The sequence below is a fragment of the Ascaphus truei genome, chromosome 1, assembly GCF_040206685.1.
Source record: "Ascaphus truei isolate aAscTru1 chromosome 1, aAscTru1.hap1, whole genome shotgun sequence".
Taxonomy (NCBI): Eukaryota; Metazoa; Chordata; class Amphibia; order Anura; family Ascaphidae; genus Ascaphus; species Ascaphus truei.
The window spans coordinates 512,494,992-512,514,949 of NC_134483.1; the positions used below are offsets into that span (position 1 = coordinate 512,494,992).

Here is a 19,958-nt window from a genome sequence, read left to right on the forward strand (position 1 = left end):
TATCTCCCATGGCAGTGTGTGTGTGTGTGTGTGTGTGTGTGTACAATATATCAGAGTTCAAGATTTGTATGCATGTATAAGGCTGTGTATATGTGAGTGCAAACCCTATTAAAGGGTTATTGTCCACTATGGCCCTGTAGTTAGCCACTGCCTACAATACGTTTCCCCCTGTGGGTCCTGGATAGTCCAACCAACACTACTCGGGTGATCTAGTTTGCAGCTGAATCTACCTTGTAACTAAAGCATACAGTAGTAACATTGTCACATTAGTTTGAGAGACTAAATTGTTAAGCAGAGCAAGTTAATATTTTTAAATATAGGCTTTTTGCTTTTACAGTCGGGGTTATATTAACTAAGTGACATGGCAATGCACGTTTAGGAGTGGTCTTGTGCTACACAAATGTAACGGGTGTTCCCTCTGGCCTGACCCACCCAATCTCATATTGGCCCGTGTAGTCTAACCAGTCCCCCATTACTACTGTGGGCAGGCCTGTGTGTACCAGGACTTACTGCTAACAGAGAAGATGTATGCAGTCATTATTATGCATGGCTACATACTCCCCCTGGTGAATACCCACCGTCCCGGCTGGGACCTAAATTTGGTGTACCTTGCGCCAGGAAACACTGCAAAAGAACACACAAATAACACAGCAAACATCATTACATGAACATAATAATGAACGCTCAGTACACTCACTGCAAAAGAACACACATTACAGTACATATCTTTTCATCATAACCATAACAGATACATCCTAACTTTAGATGTATAACAACTAGGATTACCTCATGCTGGAGTATCCATTACTGGGACTACTCTACCCTCTTAAGGTGGCTTGCGCAGAGCATGGTCCACTGGGCTTAGAGCATCAATGCTGTAACACTCTAGGGGACATACTGTACACCCACCATCAGCCCATAACTCTGGCCTGGATGCTAGTGGACTGAGAAGATCATGCCCATACACCTCCCTAAGGCCTCTCTGGGAGATGTAGACTACCCCCTCTTGACTACACCACGTCTCATCTAACCCGCCAGGATCCCAATTTTCTGAATCAAGGGAACCCATTTCAAACATAAGTTCGTTCTCCCAGGGACGATGAAAATTACGTACCAACTTTTGGCGATCCCTAATAACTCTTCCTGAAAGTGAGGGCACATAGGGGGTTTCCCGGGCAATAGGCACCATATGAGCAACATTACCCAAATCCCCAGATGAAACTCCCAATGTTCCTGGAGACCCAAAATTTGACCCAAGGCTCTTAGGATCACATCCCACCATAACAGTACGATTGTCATCATTAGTGCAGTATAACATTCGTTGCATAGACATTTCCCTCCCCGACCCCTCATCGGAGACAAAACAGTCACCCCAGTCCAGATTTTCCCCAGTCCATTCTTCAGAAGTGGCTCGGGACTCCCCAGACAACCCTTGGCTAGACTGGGACCCATGGGAAAAAGTGACAGGGGCAGGGGTTTTAACTATGGCCTGGGGTTGGGCATAGGGAAACACCGCCGGCATACGCGGGACTACGACCCGCAACTTCTCGCTACCTTGCCCAGTACCATCGGACTGGCACTCCGGTTCACTCGCTTCCTTACTCCCAGGCTTCCGCAGGGCCTGCTGGCTCTTCTCGGACCCAGGCAACCGGGTACAGCTGCTTGGCCGAGAGGACACGGCCATCTCGCTGGACTCGCCGCCATCTTGCGTTGGGTTCCCAACCGGAACCTCTTCCTCCAGAACGACATCCGCCGCCGGAAGTGAGGGTTCTGTTCTCCGCTCTGCTCGGGCCTGGGCTAGGCCTTTCTCCGGCGTCGCCACCACCGGCGCCTCAGGGGGATTAAGAGGTTCCTCACCACTCCGCTGGCTTGCGATGGGTTCCTCTGTGGTAGGCCGGACTGGCTGTTGTAGAGCACACGGGCCTACATCATGGTCCGCAGCCGATGGGATAAATGTCTCTTTATCTTCAGCTTCACTTGTGTGGTCCGCCGGCTGGCGCATCACCACAGCTGGTTGACTACTGTCTTCAGTAGTACAGAATGGGGATAGGGACATCTCCGCAGGGGAACAGCGTCGGGGCGCTTCGCATTCGCTGGGGGCTATCGGCCTGAAGCGGTCCTGCTCCGCCGGTACCAGTGGTAGCGATCCCCCTTCTCCCTGGGCAGTCACCTTACCCTTCGTTGATTCCGTCAGGAATGGTTCCATCATCTGGGGTTCCGGTATTGGAACCGGATCTGGAGCCGTGTCTGTCATCGGAGCTTGGAACTCCTCACGCTTAGGCAGATAACAGCTAGACACAAGCAGGATTGCTCCTTTTGCAAAGAAAGTAGCTCCCCAAACAAGTTCTTTTCCCAGAGATACACAATCAGAGTCCTCACACCTCAAGCTGGTGATTCCGTCATTGGATACTTCCCGGAATCCTTTAGGCAAGGAATAACTGGCAAAGATCCTATCACCCCTCTTCCTTTTATGTATACACGGGCACAAAAGAAAGGGGTAAGTCACTCTTTTGGCCCGCCATGCCCCTTGTAGCTGAGGTTGTGCTTTGCTGCATTCTGTTTCTTTCTTAGGGGAAACAGAAGTTGCTACGGGCAGTTCACTGTGCTCACTCCCCCTGGTGGACTCTAGAGGAGGGTCTCGTAGACTTGTAGGCTGACCCAGCACAGGGGTGGAGTCAGTCATAGTCCATGAGGGCGCGGCTCCAGCTTTCGCGCCAAACTCCCCAACGGGGTGGAGTTTTCTCGTTGGCGCCAATCCTGGCCAACAATTAGCAAACTGCAAAGTTGCAAGACTTTCTGCAGCTGGCCCACGCGGTATCCCGGGAACGCGGGAATCGCCATGTTGGTTTGTATTATCTTTCTGCATCACATTTGAGGTAGCGTTTGGCTGTTTGTATATTGAATGATAACAAAGTCCATTTCGTTCCTCCCCTCTAGCAACACTGTCGTCCTCCCTAGCCTCAAGGTTACTTTCCTGAGAGCATAGACAGGACAACCCCGGCGCAGCCACGGCTGTCACGCCAGTCTCCAACAGGCTCACAGAAGTCTCTTCTGTAGCTTGTTCTTCTTCCACGCACAGGTCATATGCATGTTCCTCGGTTACCCGCCTTCCTGGACCTTCTGCGCTCTGCAGATCCTCCATTCTGACGGTTCTCTCTGCCCCCTGCCATCCTGGACCTTCTACTCTGTGCAGATCCTCCATTCTGACGGTTCTCTCTGCCCCCTGCCATCCTGGACCTTCTGCGCTCTGCAGATCCTCCATTCTGACGGGGCTCTCTCGAGAAGGGACATTTTCTACCAAGGAGTGGTTCTGACTCTGTGCTGAACTACTCACAGTGCAGGGGCGGGGCTCTGGTTTTCGCACCCACACCCAACAACCCTGACAATACTCTGCAACAATTTCTTGCACAGTCCTGGTGCTCTCCCGACTTGGCGGGAGCCGCCATCTTTGGTGTGACTCACTGCTTGAGAGAGCCTCCAATCTTGGGTCGCCATTCTTTTCTCTGTTATCGCACATGGAGCTCCTCTCTGCGGGGCAGCTGCCACACCGATGCAATAAAATGCCTTGTGCACCACCTTGTGTACCTAATGTAGATCTGACTCGTGTTTGCACTACCTCAGGCTAGGCTCACTCTTTCTGTGTCTACTGTAACACGTTCCTCCAGTCTGTGCTCCTTGGTCAAGTGATCTGGAATGGAGACTAGAGTACTCTGGCTCTTCCATGCAGTACTTTGGGCGTCGACCTACTTTTGGCTAGCCTAGTGCGGACCCTTCCAGAATTCCTGCTCTCAGTTACCAGTTTACCCCTTAGGCGTCCCCCGCTAGCGCTACCTCAAGGCGACTAGAACAGCAATAGCCCCCGGCTCCAGACTCACTAACCCCTAACGGATCCCAAGGCGTCTTTGCGGCATGCATCTCCAGCATCTCCCTGACTACCCCTGGCTCCGTCCCACAAGCACAAAGTGGCAGCAGACACTTCTCTCTTTCCTAATGTGTGCCTAGCAAAAGCCTGTCCTGTTGACAGGTATCTCAGCAGCGCCTCCAATTGTAACGGGTGTTCCCTCTGGCCTGACCCACCCAATCTCATATTGGCCCGTGTAGTCTAACCAGTCCCCCATTACTACTGTGGGCAGGCCTGTGTGTACCAGGACTTACTGCTAACAGAGAAGATGTATGCAGTCATTATTATGCATGGCTACACAAATAACATTAGAGAGAAGCTATTACAATCTTGCATGGTACAACTGTTTGCTAGTGCCCGGCTACGATACACATCACTTGCTTTAGATCTGTTTGAAATGTAGATTATGCAGATTATGCTGATGTTTAATAATGGAGATTCATCTTCTTTGTAGGCTATCTAGCGGTGCAAGGGGGTTCACAGAGATTGAGGATTAGTCTTCTTATTTGTAACTTGTTTTTTTTTTTATTTCAGAGGTCTGACCCGCAGCTTCTTGCTCAATTCTACTATGCAGATGAAGAACTTAACCAAGTGGCTGCAGAGCTGGACAGCTTGGATGGCAGGAAAGACCCCCAAAGGTGTACACTCCTAGTCAACCAGTTCCGGTCATGCCAGGTGAGAAGGACATGTCCATGCTGTGATTTAGATTTCAGGTGCAGTCACTGCATTCTGTAAAACACTTTTTTTTCCCTTTCTTTATGCTGGTTACAATTTGTCAGATTTTTAATGCTCGTCTTCAATACGTGCCATCTATTTCTTCTATGTACCAAAGCACTTGTGGAGGAAAACGGAGGCAAAAAAACCCATTGATTTCATCTTGCTCCTCTTTTAACATCAATGCAACAATATGTTTTGCACTGGGCGCCTGCTTGTGATACAGGGAGTGGCATTAGGAGGAGTTACATGACAAATATTGAGGTGGCGTTAGGGAGAACTTACATGACGCATATTGTAATGATATTCATTCATACTGTGCACCACTGCTCTATGTAACTTTTGGTCCCTTTCTGCTGCCAAGTCTAAAAAATCCTTTATTAACAATATGCTCTGCTGTAAAAAAGCTTGACTAGGTTTCGAGGAGGAAATGGCACAGTGAGTCAAAACCATCTTCCTGTGCACAGATACACAAACATCATCGTTTAAATCCTTCAGGGCACACCTGAATTCGCCAATCGCTCATTTATTGTGAAGACAAATTCGGTATGTCTTTGAGAAACCCGACAACGAGTGATATTTTAGGTGTGCAGGAATCTCTTCCTCTACCCAACTCCCAGCACCCCCCATTCTTATCGTATACTATGGTTTGGCTTCCTAATGACATGTTAGAATACAAGTTTTGAGATAAAACATGAAAAAAAGTATATGGGTTTTTTTTTTTTTTTTTTTTTTTTAGTGTGCTTCTTATACACTATACAGTAATTTCTAAGTATGAAAAACTCACGTTTGGCCCCAGAAAAGGTACCAACTTGCAGCTGAATCGCATTATTTTCCGATCCCAGGCACCCCCTGCTTCTTGTGATACTAAAGACATCGTTTCAGGTCCCATATCATCGGATGAAAGGCCCATATGGGACATGAAACGTTGTCTTTCCACTTTTCTTGGCTGTCACATTAAATGGAGAACTTCATTTTGAACGTGTGAGTAGAGCTCTACTTTGCATCTCTCTTTGAGGAGTTTCAAAGTTCCCACGCTCTGTGGCCCAGTAGGCTTCCTATTGGCCCACGTGACACGGGAGCTTTAAACTTTGCTGAGATACTTACCCTCCAAAGGGGGTGTTTATCTCAGGAAGCAGCGGGTTCCTGGAGCTGAAATGAATGGAGTTCAGGTCCGGAGACCCCCTGCTTCAAACCTATGCGAAAAATATAATAATAAAGCGCCAGAAGTGCTCCTTTCAATAAATTGCATCATTTATCAATATCCTGATCAGCCACAAAATAAATGACACTAGGCACCCCTATAACTGTGAGCCAATGATTCAGGAGAGGTTAGCTAGTCATGCTTGGTTTTTCCGCGTGCTGGTTGGTTGGTTGACTGCCGTGACCCATTTCTTTGCACTGGGACTGCGCTGGCCCCCAGTTGTCAGTGCATAGTGATTCTTCTACGGGGACACGGTTCACAATAGTGTCAAACTAATACATAAATCGGGAGGATACTAATCTCCTGAGACGTGTCTGGCCTTTTGCTGGAATGAATAGGCCGTAGTTCCAATCACACTTAATAAAGTACCCAACGCCCTGTATCTGTGCAGTACAGCGCACACCTTCAGGAGCAGGGATAGAAGGGAGCGTGCATTCCTCCACTGAGCGGAGAGATGCTGCTCCAACCTTCACAGAAGGGGTATCGGGAACGGCAAAGATGGAATAGACGGCCATATTTTCTGCAGCCACTACTTTAATTTTAAAGCGAGGAGAAAAAGTTGCGAAAGTGGCATTTAGTCATGTTATTTTTCTAGTATCAGCGTGAGTACCCTGCTTACAGCATTTCAGGCCGTGTGATAGTAAGATTGGGGCCTTCTATATTATTGCTTTTAAATTGAGCGTCTGTCTTCTAATCTTGATCTACTCAGCGGCACCTCTGCTGCTTATCAAAGCACATTTCTTTTTCCTCTGTACTGTACATTTTTCTCTTTGATTTCCGGCTTCTGTCTGGGTAGCGTTTATAATCCGGTGTACTGTTTATTACTAGTGATAAAGAGCATTGTTTTTTTTTCCAGTACTTTATCTAAGATTTGATAAGGAAATAATCATTCAACTCTGAAATGAAGAATAATTATTAATACCGAGTTTCTTCCCTGCAGAATATACCATATGATAAGAACCCTCCAAGTACAGATTAGAATATAGTAGATATAGAATAATATAACCCCGGAACATAAATGGACAAGAATAATCATTATCGGGCGGAGTTGGTACTGTGTAAAGTGTCACTAAATGATCTATATATTCACTTTTAGCACTTTAGTCCATAATTGTCCCTCCTCGCTAATAAAAATGCCTTTATTCTTTCCGTGAAATACATTCATATTTTTATGATCTGTAATTCTCCAAGTGTAGAAAAGCTTCAGGAATTTGAAGGCACTGGGTCTGCTTCTGTTTACACTAGGTCTGCTTCTGTTTACACTAGGTCTGCTTCCTGTTACACTGGGTCTGCTTCTGTTTACACTAGGTCTGCTTCTGTTTACACTAGGTCTGCTTCTGTTTACAATAGGTCTGCTTCTGTTTACACTAGGTCTGCTTCTGTTTACACTAGGTCTGCTTCTGTTTACACTAGGTCTGCTTCCTGTTACACTGGGTCTGCTTCTGTTTACACTAGGTCTGCTTCTGTTTACACTAGGTCTGCTTCTGTTTACAATAGGTCTGCTTCTGTTTACACTAGGTCTGCTTCTGTTTACACTAGGTCTGCTTCTGTTTACACTAGGTCTGCTTCTGTTTACACTAGGTCTGCTTCTGTTTACTTTTATGCAACTTACTTTTTTTTTTAATAAAGTTGGAATTAAATGTGAAACAAAGGAATGGGGGTGCAGAAAAAAGGGAAAGAATCACTGTGTTCAAAAATATATATCAATTTATAGTAGCATATGAATAAAAGTACAAAACTTACAATAAAATACGGATCATACAGATCCAAGTTCACCAGGCAGGAAAACACTCAGAGATGACCCGTCGTCCAGGCAGAATCCCCCTCTCTGGATCGCAGTTGGTATGTGCTGAAGGGAAGTTCCAGACCGGCATCCACTTTCAGTAGCTCCTGCACTCGTGTAAGCGGTGTTAGGCCTGCAGCGTCATCACGTCAGTACCCAGTCATGCTGTGGCGGACGCTGAAGGAATTAGAGCCGCCCCACAATGGGGCTGGGGCCCACTGTGAGGGGGTGGGCGCGTGCAGCGTAGAGAGAAACTCCTGCTCTCAAGAAAATTGAAAGCGGGAGTCGCAACGGAGCGCTAGGCCACGCCCCCTGGCGGTTCAGCCAATGAGGGTGACTTCACGGCCGCGCCCCTTCACCCTCCTCCCCCCCCCTTTTCTTTCCCCCTCCAGCTCTTTGCAGACCGGGGGATTCTGCTGCACACGCCGCCTGCCTCGCAGACGCACGTGCAGCGCAGGCAGCAGGGCCGCAGCCTAAGACCGCTGGTCAAAGTGCATTTCACAGCAGATGACAATTATAGCCTATGGGGACATAGTATATGGTACAGCACCCCAAACCCACCTTGGTAAACTAGACACACCCTCTACAACTCAATGTGCGGCGTTGTCCTTCAATCTAACAACATCACACCACTGCGAAATGCTCAAAGAACTAGTTTGGCTATCGCTTTAGGCTAGGCGCAAAGTTAATTTTTCCTGTCTTGCCTTCAAATACTTTCTGGGCATGCTACCCATCTATCTGAACAAGCTCCTCACTCCTACCACATGCAGCACTTATCTGAGATCTGACTCCAAACAATTGTTCATGGTCCCAAAGTTCAACAAAGTATCCGGCCGCTCCTCCTCTTACCGTGCGCCCCACAACTGGAACAATCTAAGTTTTTTCAAGACTTCAGCTCTCACACATTTTAGTTTGGTCTGTAACACTTCCACACACCTATCCTTTAACTGTTCATGAAATGTCTTTAAACATAATATATAATCGTGTTAATTTAATGTAACCATGTGTCGTCACCATAACTCTGTGCCCAGAACATACTTGAAACGAGAGGTAACTCTCAATGTACAGTAACCTCCTGGTAAAATATTTTATAAATAAATAAAAGAACATATCAATTAATCATATCGATACATACTGAGATCGACGTAAACTCCTAGCATTCCACCATAAAACGCCCCAAATCTCACCAGCAGATTTTAAAGCGTCAATCACAGTCGGACCCCCGGATCTCATGGGCAGTCACTTGATGTCTGTTGACACCGTGGTTCCAGAGATATTTGTAGTTTATTTGTGCCAGATTTAACACACGCAAAAAGCTATAAATATGGCAGCGGACTTAAAATATGTCTGCCGTGTTGGGGGGAGAACAAGAGAAGGTGTATCATCTGCACAAGTCTATGCATACTGGCTATCTTTTGTTTTTGTTTTTACGATCAAACCCTGGAACCTAACTAAATAAAAGCACCACTTTTTTTTCCCCCAAATATTTTTATTAGGCAGATATAAAATATACATATAGGAGTCGGTATACACAGCCTAATACAGAAACATTTTTGTATTTTTTGGAGTAGAAGAGTGGCAAAACCTGTTGTCAAAAGATGGTGGCCTTCCGAAAAAGGAAAGGCCAGGGAAATAAGAAGGGGGAGGTGGGGGGGGTGGGGTTGTGTCTACCACGGTCACTAAGTGTCCACCGTGGTCACTAAGTGTCCACCTTGGACGGACTCTTTCTAATCACTGATTGCCACAGGCTTCTTTTTCCCAGCGTTCTATCTTCTGGGCTATACCTTGGCGAATTAGACTCGTTTTATAAAATTATCCATGGTTCCCAGATTGTGTAGAAAGCTGTTGTGTTTTGCTTAAGGAGAGCAGTTTTTCCATAAGCATCACCTCGTTTATTCTTCCTTTGGAGGGGGGAGCTACTTTCTTCCAGGAGGCCGCTACCTCACACCTCGCCGCTGTGAGAATAAAGGAGATTAATTTCCTTACAAACACCACTTTTTTTATTTCTTGTTTTTAATATACAGCAACCACTGATTTTAAAATATAATTACAATGTTTATGTTTCAACCAGGTTTTTTTGGGGGATTGGTTGACGTGCGTTGTCTTTTTTTTTTTATTTTTTTATTTTTTAGTCAATGTAAGAGGTATTTTACGTTGCACGATCTAGAGTTTTTTCTTTACATTGTCCAAGTGTTCTTTCTCTCTCTTTCTCTCCCTTATTCCATGTGCTGTGAATCTGCTTCCATGTGCTTGAATAGAGTTCCGCTCCAGTCAAATTAATTGGACTAAACCTGTTCTCCAGTACAGGGAAGTGGTGAGTGGGGGTGTGTGTGGGGTATGTGTATATGTATATAGCTGTATATACACACACACACACACACTGTGTGTATATACAGTGGCGAGAGAAAGTTTGTGATCCTCATATTTCAAACCTAAAATGTTATTAGATCTTAATCAAAGTCCTAATAATAGATATAGATATCCTGATCAAACAAAGGACACAAAAACATGATACTTTTTCAACATTTATTTATCCACAAATGATTCAACATTCAATATCCATGTGTGAAAAAGTATGTGAACCTTTAGATTCAGTACCTGGTGGCGCCCCCTTGACCAGCAATGACTTCAACTAAGTGTTTCCTGTAACTGCTGGTCTGTCACGTCGGTTTTGAGGAATTTTGACCCATTCCTCCTTATAGTAGAATTGCTTCAACTCATGACCCACTTTGGATTCAGCTTCAGCTCATGGACAGACGGCCTGACATTTTCCTCTAGAATCTTCTGATACAATGCAGAATTCATGGTTGTGTAAAAGCCACCCAGGTCTTGAGGCAGCAAAGCAGCCCCAAACCATCACCCTCCCACCACCATCCCTGATGGTTGAGATGAGGTTCTTCTGTTCGAAAGCAGTTTTAGTTTTCACCAAACAACGTTTCTCATTGAGACCAAAAATTTCTACCTTTGACTCGTCTGTCCAGGGAACATTGTTCCAGAGGTCATGCGGATCATTTATCTGCTCTTTGGTGAACTTCAGATGGGCAGCAATGTTCTTTTTAGAGAGCAATGGTTTCCTCCTCGCTATCCTTCCATAAACACCATTCTTGTTCAGTCTTTTTCCAATAGTACAGTCATGAACACTCACATTGGCCAAGGTGGGAGTGACCAGCAGATCCTTTGATATTACTCTGGGGTTCTTTGTGACTTCCTGGATGATTTTCCAGTTGGTTCTTGGAGAGATTTGGTAGGAAGACCGGTCCTGGGTAGAATGACTGTGGTCTTGAACTTTGTCCATTTGTAGACTGGAATAGGAAAATCTGTCTGACAGTGGATTGGTGGAGCCCCAAATCCTTAGGAATGGTTTTGCAATCCTTTCTAGATTGCAAAACCAATTTCATCATCGTTTCATTAATCAATGTGATCATTGCCTTTAGACATTTAGATTGCGCCACGCGTGCCCTAAAGCAGTATGATGATAAAGTCCCTAAATACAGTAAACAATGCACTATCTCTGTGTAAGTGGGTTCAACACGAATCTGCCATGATTGCAAATACGGAGTTCTTCAGGGATCTTGACTGCTAAACAGGTAACTGAAATAAGAGAATCTAAATCCCTAAGATCACCGTAAGAGGTCATCGGAAAACGGGCAGCTGATGTAGATACCGTCCTTCAATTCCTTAGAGAGACTGTGTAGAAAATGCACTCGCTGCAGAGCGTCACTGTGGTGTGCTTCCGTCTACGCGTGATGACATCACCTCATTGGATCGACAAAATTAGTTGCGTGTCCTGACGCGTTTCCTCGCCTGTTACGGTGACTACATCACTGCTTATCAAGAACTCCCTGTAGTACACTAGTAAACACATAAAGAGGGACTGTGTATGTATGTATGTATGTATGTATGTATGTATGTACAGAGATATATTTATATAGATTGATATCTTTTGCTTTGTTCAGGTTTTACGTTTTAATTTTTTTAGTAAGTAATTTCTCAAATGTGCTTGGTATCGAAAACCGGATGAAGATATATATTATTGAAGGCAGCCCTTGGAGAAAAGTACCCATGTGAAGGTTGCTTCTATGAACATTTTAATATTGCAAGTAATGAGGTTGTCGATGCAAATGAAGACGGGACTTTGGCATATTAGAACTGCATTCAGTACTTTTCAATTGTAATGTTGCTGCTTTGGGGATAGGGACGCAGTAATTTTTACTAGCGCTGCATTTTTTTAAATCTTATGCAAAGTTTAATTGAAAATAATTTAGCCTTGGAGGTTAGAGACCACACTTAATGCAAATTAAGTTAGCCAGATGTCATGTCACAGAAATACCAAGAGGGTTTAGAAAGCTAATTAGAGATGCAAGTTGCTTCTTTTGTGTTGCTAGTTAAAAATGTGCTCTGCCAACAGGCTCCAGGAATCCTATCTATCTATATATTATTATTATTTTTTTTTTTTAAACGTTGTATGTTGGTTGTGCTTATGGGCAATCACATTGGTCCATTGGCCCGTCACTCCGCCTCAGGCCAATCTGATTGCTCCCTCGGCCCGCCTGCCCCCGCACACCTCTATTGGCCAGCGGCCTTCGCTCACCACACCTACACCACTGAGGTTTGGGACGACGCTTGACAGCACCTAACCCTCACCGCCTGCTCTTACCTCACAAAATAACTGCGGAATTCACACCAACACACCACCTCAGGTACAGTGTCTTCTTTGACCACAAATAGATGCCATTTCTGCTGTTTCAACCGAGACACACACAACCCCCCTCCCGCCACAATACCACCGCTCCCGCAACACTCACCACCCTCACCAACAGCGCACGGTCACCTCTCGGGCACGCACACCGTGCTGTGTACCGCATCCTCAAACCTTCACCTCGGCCACGCACACTGACGCCCACCGCGTATTCACCCCCCCCCCTCCCTCACCAATGCACATGACTAGCGCAGGCCCTCTCCATCCCGCACACACTCCTGGGAACCCTGCTACCACCCCTCCCGTTGACCGCGTCCCCACCCCTACCCGTCACCTCAAAACACCACGCCGGACCATTGTTCACCACCTCAACACCCCCCCCCCCCCACCACCAAAAAAACCCCACCTCTGATACTCACTTTGGACGGCACAAGCCCTCTCGGTACCGGACAAAGGCCGCTGACGCATCTTCAAACACCCCCCTTCTGTACGCATCAACTCTCCCCCCTTTCCCCCCCCCACTACCGTACGCCTCAACTTCAACACCCCCACTCCCGTACGCCTCACAACCACACCCTCACGTACACCTCCAAGAAAATACTCCCGTAGACCGCAACAACCACCCCCTCCCGTACGCCGCAACAGCACCCCCCTCCAGTAACCCGCAACACCCACCCCCTCCCGTAACCCGCAACACCCACCCCCTCCGGTAACCCGCAACACCCCCCCCCCTCCCGTAGCCGCAACAACCCCCTGCGGGGGCCACACACCACACCTTCACCGTACTGCCACATGTCTTCTTGACACTACAATATAGGCTCACAGCTTGACTTAGAAAACATTGAACACACACAACCAACACTCACCCACACACAAAACACTCCCTCACCTACACACCCAACACTCCCTCACACACACACACAACACTCCCTCACACACACACAACACTCCCTCACACACACACACAACACAAAAACACTCACCCACCCAACACTCATACACACACACCCACCCAACACTCACACACACACCCACCCACCCAACACTCACACACACACCCACACCCACCCAGCACTCACACACCCACCCACCCACACAACACTCGCACAAAACACTCGCACACATACCCACCCAACACTCGCACACATACCCACCCACCCAACACTCGCACACATACCCACCCACCCAACACTCGCACACATACCCACCCACCCAACACTCGCACACCCACCCAACACTCGCACACCCACCCACACCCACCCAACACTCGCACACACACCCACCCAACACTCACACACACCCACCCAACACTCACACCCCCACCCACCCAACACTCACACACACACCCACACACCCACACAACACTCGCACACCCACCCACCCAACACTCGCACACATACCCACCCACCCAACACTCGCACACACACCCACCCAACACTCACACACACCCACCCAACACTCACACCGCCACCCACCCAACACTCACACACACACCCACCCAACACTCACACACACACACACACACCCACCCAACACTCACACACACCCACCCACCCACCAACACTCACACACACCCACCCACCCACCCACCAACACTCACACACCCACCCAGCACACACCCACCCACCCAACACTCTCACACACACACACACACACACACACACACACACACACACACACACACACACACACACACCTGGATATTTAGGAAACCGCAATTTAAAACTTCATAAGTGTCTGAACATTTGTATAACATTTCCATTGTTATTATTTACCATGTATTTGTTCATTAGCATAAAGAGATTAAGATGTAAGAAACCAATAATGCTATAGTGGAATGAGTGCTAGAAATAGACACAGTGGGGGAAATGAATCCCCATCCTGAAGCCAACAGTACAACATGTGTTCTTTCAGTTATGCACAAAATATAATATTGGCAAAGCTATACTAACGTATAAAAGCACTACACAGAACAACCGCGTAGGGACTAGGATTTGGAGATATACCGGTCTTCAGTAATATCGCGATATTCAATCTCCCGGAATGCGGATAGGCGAGATTACCTGTTATCGCGATTTTAAAGGGAAGCTGGTGGTCAGAGGTGCAGCTTTGTAGATGCCGCTCTGCTATGTCTCTGCGCCTCTCTCCCACTCGAGTCTCCCTCCCTTTCTGCTTCTGAATGCTGACTCAAAGTGAGAGGGAGGATGCTTCGGTCAGCATGGGGAGAGGAAGCATGTGAGAGCAGCAGGGAAAGGTAGGAACTCCTCTCTTCCCTTTCCTTTTATTAAGCACTCCATGCCCCCACCCTCCCCCTGGGGCACTCATCCCTTTCCTCTCTCCCCATGGGACACTATACCCCTTCTCTCACCTCTGGGGCACTTAACCTCTTCCATCCCCCACTCGCAGTGGGACCCTTAACCTGTTCCTCTCTCCCTTCCCCTGGAACCCTTAACCCCTTCCCCAACCTCCCCATAGGACCTGCCATACCTTCTCTCCACACTGGGGCACTTAACCTCTTCCTCTCTTCTCCCTGAAACCATTAACCCTCCCACCCCCTTCTGCCATGCCTGCACTTCACTATTTCTCACCTACACTGCTTTCATCCCCCTGATCCCATCATGCTCACCCTTTATGCAAATGGTAAACATTTTATTAAACTGATTTGACTTCTTAAGAGCCATAAATTCCATCACGAAAGCCCTCCGCTCCATCAGCTTCCTAGCCGGGAGATGGTATTCCATCTTCACCGTATCAATTTCAATTCCCAGGAACTGATGCATACCGCTGTACCCTTCATTTTGTCCTTGGTCAAAGTGACCCCAAAATGAACCATGAGCTCCACAAACTCTTCCAGTAACCTCCCACACACATCAGACCCATCTCTTCCTATGAATAGTAAGTCGTCTTGGTAGTGCAGGATACCCCCAACTCTGGAGACATCCCCCCCAATGCCCAGTCCAAAAGTGCAGAAAGTCTCAAAGTAAAAACCTGAGATCGAACACCCCATTCAGAGGCCTAAATCCACAAATAACTCCTTTCCCAACATGCACCCCAGCAGACGAAAGCATTCCAGGTGCATGGGTAGTCGACTGAATGTTGACTCAGTCAGCCTTTGCCATCCACATCCCTGGTTCTGCTTCCCTTACCAGGTCCCTGGCGCTATCAAATGATGCATACTACACGCTCCATCATTCACCGACAACCCCTCCGGGTATGACAGGTGATGGATGAGATGGAATGAGCCCGGCTTTTTCTATGGAACCACCACCAACGGAGAAACTTTCAACCCCGGTAGTGGGGGAGAAGAAAACAGCCTGTCATTCTGCCCCCTCGCCCAATCCCCCCCCCCCAACCTTTCTCTATCTTTTCCTGTGCTTCATCCACGTACATCTCTTATTCCTTCTACAGAGGAAAACCTTCACCTCCCTAAAAGGGATCCAAAAACCACTTTTGAAGCCCGTCTCTAGCAGTTCAGCCGCCTCCCTGTCAGGGTAGCAGCGGAGCCACAGTGCCATCTCATCGACTTTGCCCCAGCCTCTCCACTTGCCCTTTCTTGAAATCACCCTGTACCCCACTTACATTGTCCCTCATTATAATGCCAGCAAGCACCCCCCTTTTTATTCCTGGCCGACTGCCCAGTGTGTTGCGAGCTGCCGGCCCCCGGCCTTAAAGGGGTTTGTCTTGTGCGGCATCTTGGACACCCACAGGTCCATATTCTTCACATCCTATTGCAACTGCTTCCTAACTGCCTTTTTCTGCCTGAAGTCTCTTTCGTACAGCCACCACCCCGAACCCCCATATTAATAATAATAGCATGTTCTTGTATAGCGCTGCTACTTTTACGCAGCGCTTTACAGAGACATTTTGCAGGCACAGGTCCCTGCCCCGTGGAGCTTACAATCTATGTTTTTTGTGTCTGAGGCACAGGGAGATAAAGTGACTTGCCCAAGGTCACAAGGAGCCGACACTGGGAATTGAACCAGGCTCCCCTGCTTCAAACTCTCAATGCCAGTCAGTTTCTTTACTCACTAAGCCACTCCCTCTCCCTGTCCCTCTTATGTAGCGCACTTTCTCCCACCCTATGAGAGATACGGCGGCTACTGTGTGTGTGTGTGGTGCGTTACCTGAGGCTCACAGGAGGCCTAAATCTCCACGGCTTGGCGCCTGCGGTGTACCTGATCCATCTGGTGACAGCGACTCCACCTGGGCTGGATCCTAACTGTGTTGGATAATCCCGTCACAGGACTATATAAGAAATACGCACGTGGTATAAGATAACAGTTTACTGCAGGTATACAATAACAATGGTACAAGTCCCACCAATTAAGCCACGCACGGCCGTACCCTCCAACTTTGTCCACACCTGATAACACAGTCCCTAAAGTACTGAGGGGCCCTTGGGCACCCAACAACCTTGGTGTCCAGAAGTAACAACCCACCCAATGTGTGTGACAGTGCTGCGCCACTAATGTGTGTACAGTTTGTGCACTTGTCGAGATGAGGTATACCTGCCGGGTGCTCCAACACCCGGTAACGCCAACTGAAGAAAGGGATCCGCTGATCCAGCGACGTTGTCCACGATGGCGTCCGCCTCCACGTGGGGTGGTATCCAGTTTGCGTGTCCCACCATGAAGATAGTCTGTCCTTTTGGTGGTGGTCTGGTCCCAGACCACAGGCCGCAATTGCTGCGCGGCGTTCGGCTGTTTCCCTAACACTAGTGAGGCTAAGTGGGGCAGTGTCCCTGCCTAAGGGCCTGTCCCTGTAGCAGCCACAAATTATACAGGGGAGTTGGGGCCTAAGGGGGTCTCTGGCCTAGTGCAGGGGCCACTGACACCCTGCACACCCTACCCTTCTGGTGTCCCAAATCAGACTGGCGTGGCTTGCAGCGCGCCACATGTATCTTTCTTGTTGCAGGGGATTCTGGCAGCGTCAGTAATGGTTGTGCACCCCATGATGTCCGTTCCGAAGGCTCATGGGACATGTAGTCCCTGACACTATGAGCCTTTCCCTATTGGCCCCTGCTAGCGCCTCTTCTGCGCATACGCGAAGCTCCTCACTGACCGCCACACTCAGGGCATATCTGCGCATGCGCAAGACGTGCCACGCGTATAGCAAGATGGCAGCCCCTGCTAGCCGGGTGCGCTGCGGAACTCCAGCGACCCTGTCGACTTGCCTGACAGCCTGCAACCCTCTTTACCACTACCGGCGCTTGCCGCGTGCACGCGCACTACTTCACCGGCATCTGATGGTGACCAGGGCTACACTTATAGTATCCATCTACTTGAAGAGCGCCGATCAAGGCTCCGGCTTCTTCTCCCCCATCGTGCTGACTTAAATCGGAAAGGCCTGCATCCAGCCTCCTTTCCCTCTCTGCCTCTTTCTCCTCTATATTTGACTTTGCCGGCTCCTTATAGTCCAGCAATGTCAGCAAATCAACGTAACCATCCATATCCGCTCCATCGTCATTAAGTGCATCCCCAGCGGGCTAGCTAAGCAAAGGCTGGTGCCATCACTACAGCCACCCCCACTAACCCCTCCTTCTCCCCCCCCCCAGCTAATCCTACACCCTGAGTTTGCACGCAATTCCCTCCATCTGCTGCTCTTACTACTACTGGGGGTCCCACCACCACTGACCCACTAATGTAGGTGCCACCCCCACGTAAGCAACCCCTTCCCCGAACTGCTCCCTGTGCTACCGCCACTTACCCCCCACACCCCTGCCATCGATTGACCCTCCTGCCCCCTACACTCTCCGCATCCTGCCCCTGCTCTCCCCTACGCCCACATTATAGCAAGAACTCTCTTAAAAAAAACACAAAATTTAAATCCCTCCCTTTCTACCTTCTGCCTGTGCCGTTTCCTCTCCGCCGGGCGACTGCATCTCCCCTCTTCCTCCCCCCCCCCCCTCAGCCAAACTCCCCGCCTCGCCAAGCACATGAGCCAGCAGCCACTCCTCCTCCTGTAGTTACTTCATCCACGAGTCTCTGCCACCAACCTTGACTGCCATTATTCCTGCCTGGCCATCCAGCCATGTCCTTCCTCCTCCGTGCTGCGCTGCCATCTCTCAGGACACCAGGAACCAGGATACTCTGATGACTTAGTTCCAATAGATACTAGAGGAAAGATAGGATTCCTTACCCCCTAAGTTAAGTACTCTCTCAACACCCCCCTTCCGGCCTGACAACACGGCTCCTTAGGGGAGGGGCCCCTCGGCCCTGTCATGCCGCCCCTTCCGCCTACAGATCCAGCTCTTTCTTAACTGCTCTTGAGAACACTACTCAAATCCCTCCCTCACTCAAGTGAGCAAAGTTGATCCAAAGCACCTTGATATATCGACGCAAAGGAAAGCAACAAGAAAATGACACCCATTGCGTGAACTTACGATACACAACTGCAAGCCTTGATAAATCCTTCTGCTAGAAGCCATGAGAATGTGGAGTATCACTTTGTATACCACCAGTGGTACTAGTACTACAGTTCTGGAACCTCTCTATTAGAAATTAGGTGTGTTCATGAATATAATGGTAATTTTAATCAATTAGTCTATCGTTCTGATCTCGGCAAGCTAGGTTTTGCTGTTTCAGCAGATTCCTGCATGGTTTTTGCTTTGACATGCTTGGCTAACGTTTGTATTTAGTGCTTGTCATTGTGATTTGTAATGAGCACTAATTACACGGGGAACGTCCTTAACCGTGAAATTCAGTAGCTCAGCTTAACATTGGCCTAATGAGCTGCAGAATTCGCTGCTGCTTCACAAAGTGAATGCGCTATTCCCTACAAACTGCTGCAATCTGCCTTTCTGTCGGGAAGCCCTGCAATGCTAATAAATCTCCCCCTATTCATTGTAGAGATGACATACAGTACAGTAGATGGCTCGCTGAATAAACATGTAGTTTGCATTTCTCCCAGGACCGTAGATGATAAATCTTTATATCCGTCAATAAATGCAGGAAATGGGTCGTACACGAAAATGCAGCAAGCCTGATTTATTCCACTGAAAACTCCCGTAGTAAAAATTTACACCTGCAGTTGGTTATTTAATTAATAGTTTGACTTTGATTACTAGTAGATTTCTGAGTTGTCAGTCAGTTGGCAATTGAGTGCATTTTTCCAGACGAGGCAGGTTGCACAGTGTTCTGGGGGGTTTGATTTGTTGATGTTCTCTCTTGGTAGTTTCTCAGACACGATGGCCTGTTTGACAGCTTGGGTTGGTATGCTGCTGTCCGTTCTCTGATCCATGTGGGACTGTGACTGACCCAGAAACAGAATGTCCAAAGAGTATGCACAAGAGGGTTGCCATCGAGGTTGGTATATTGCGCAATCTTCCAACGTTTCGGTCCCATGATGGACATTTGTCAAAGTTGACCTTGACAAAGGTCCACCAAGAGACCGAAACGTTGGAAGATTGAGCAATAAACCAACCTTTTGATAGCAACCCTGGTGTGCATACTCTCTTTGGACATTTGATTATATACCGTTTGATCAGCGGTGGCGAGTTTTTTTTTTTTTTTTCTTTTTCTTCTTTGTACCAATGTTTTGTACGTCTATTTTTTCCCTTAAGTGCGCATTGTCACGGTAACTTGTGATAGGTTATAATAATACACACCAAAATATCTCTGGGTTGAATTGAACACGACTTAGATATGATAAATTACAG

General features: G+C 47.8%; 1 protein-coding gene across 3 annotated transcripts in view; it reads left to right on the forward strand.

Annotated features, from left to right (window-relative positions):
- Window positions 1-19,958, forward strand: part of ZFYVE28 (zinc finger FYVE-type containing 28) — a 231,556-nt gene that overhangs the window by 112,717 nt on the left and 98,881 nt on the right. For all 3 annotated transcript variants that reach the window (XM_075570813.1, XM_075570822.1, XM_075570832.1), the window contains exon 2: window positions 4,436-4,576. In XM_075570813.1, coding sequence (XP_075426928.1) covers window positions 4,436-4,576 — 141 coding nt within the window. The remainder of the gene's footprint in view (window positions 1-4,435; window positions 4,577-19,958) is intronic.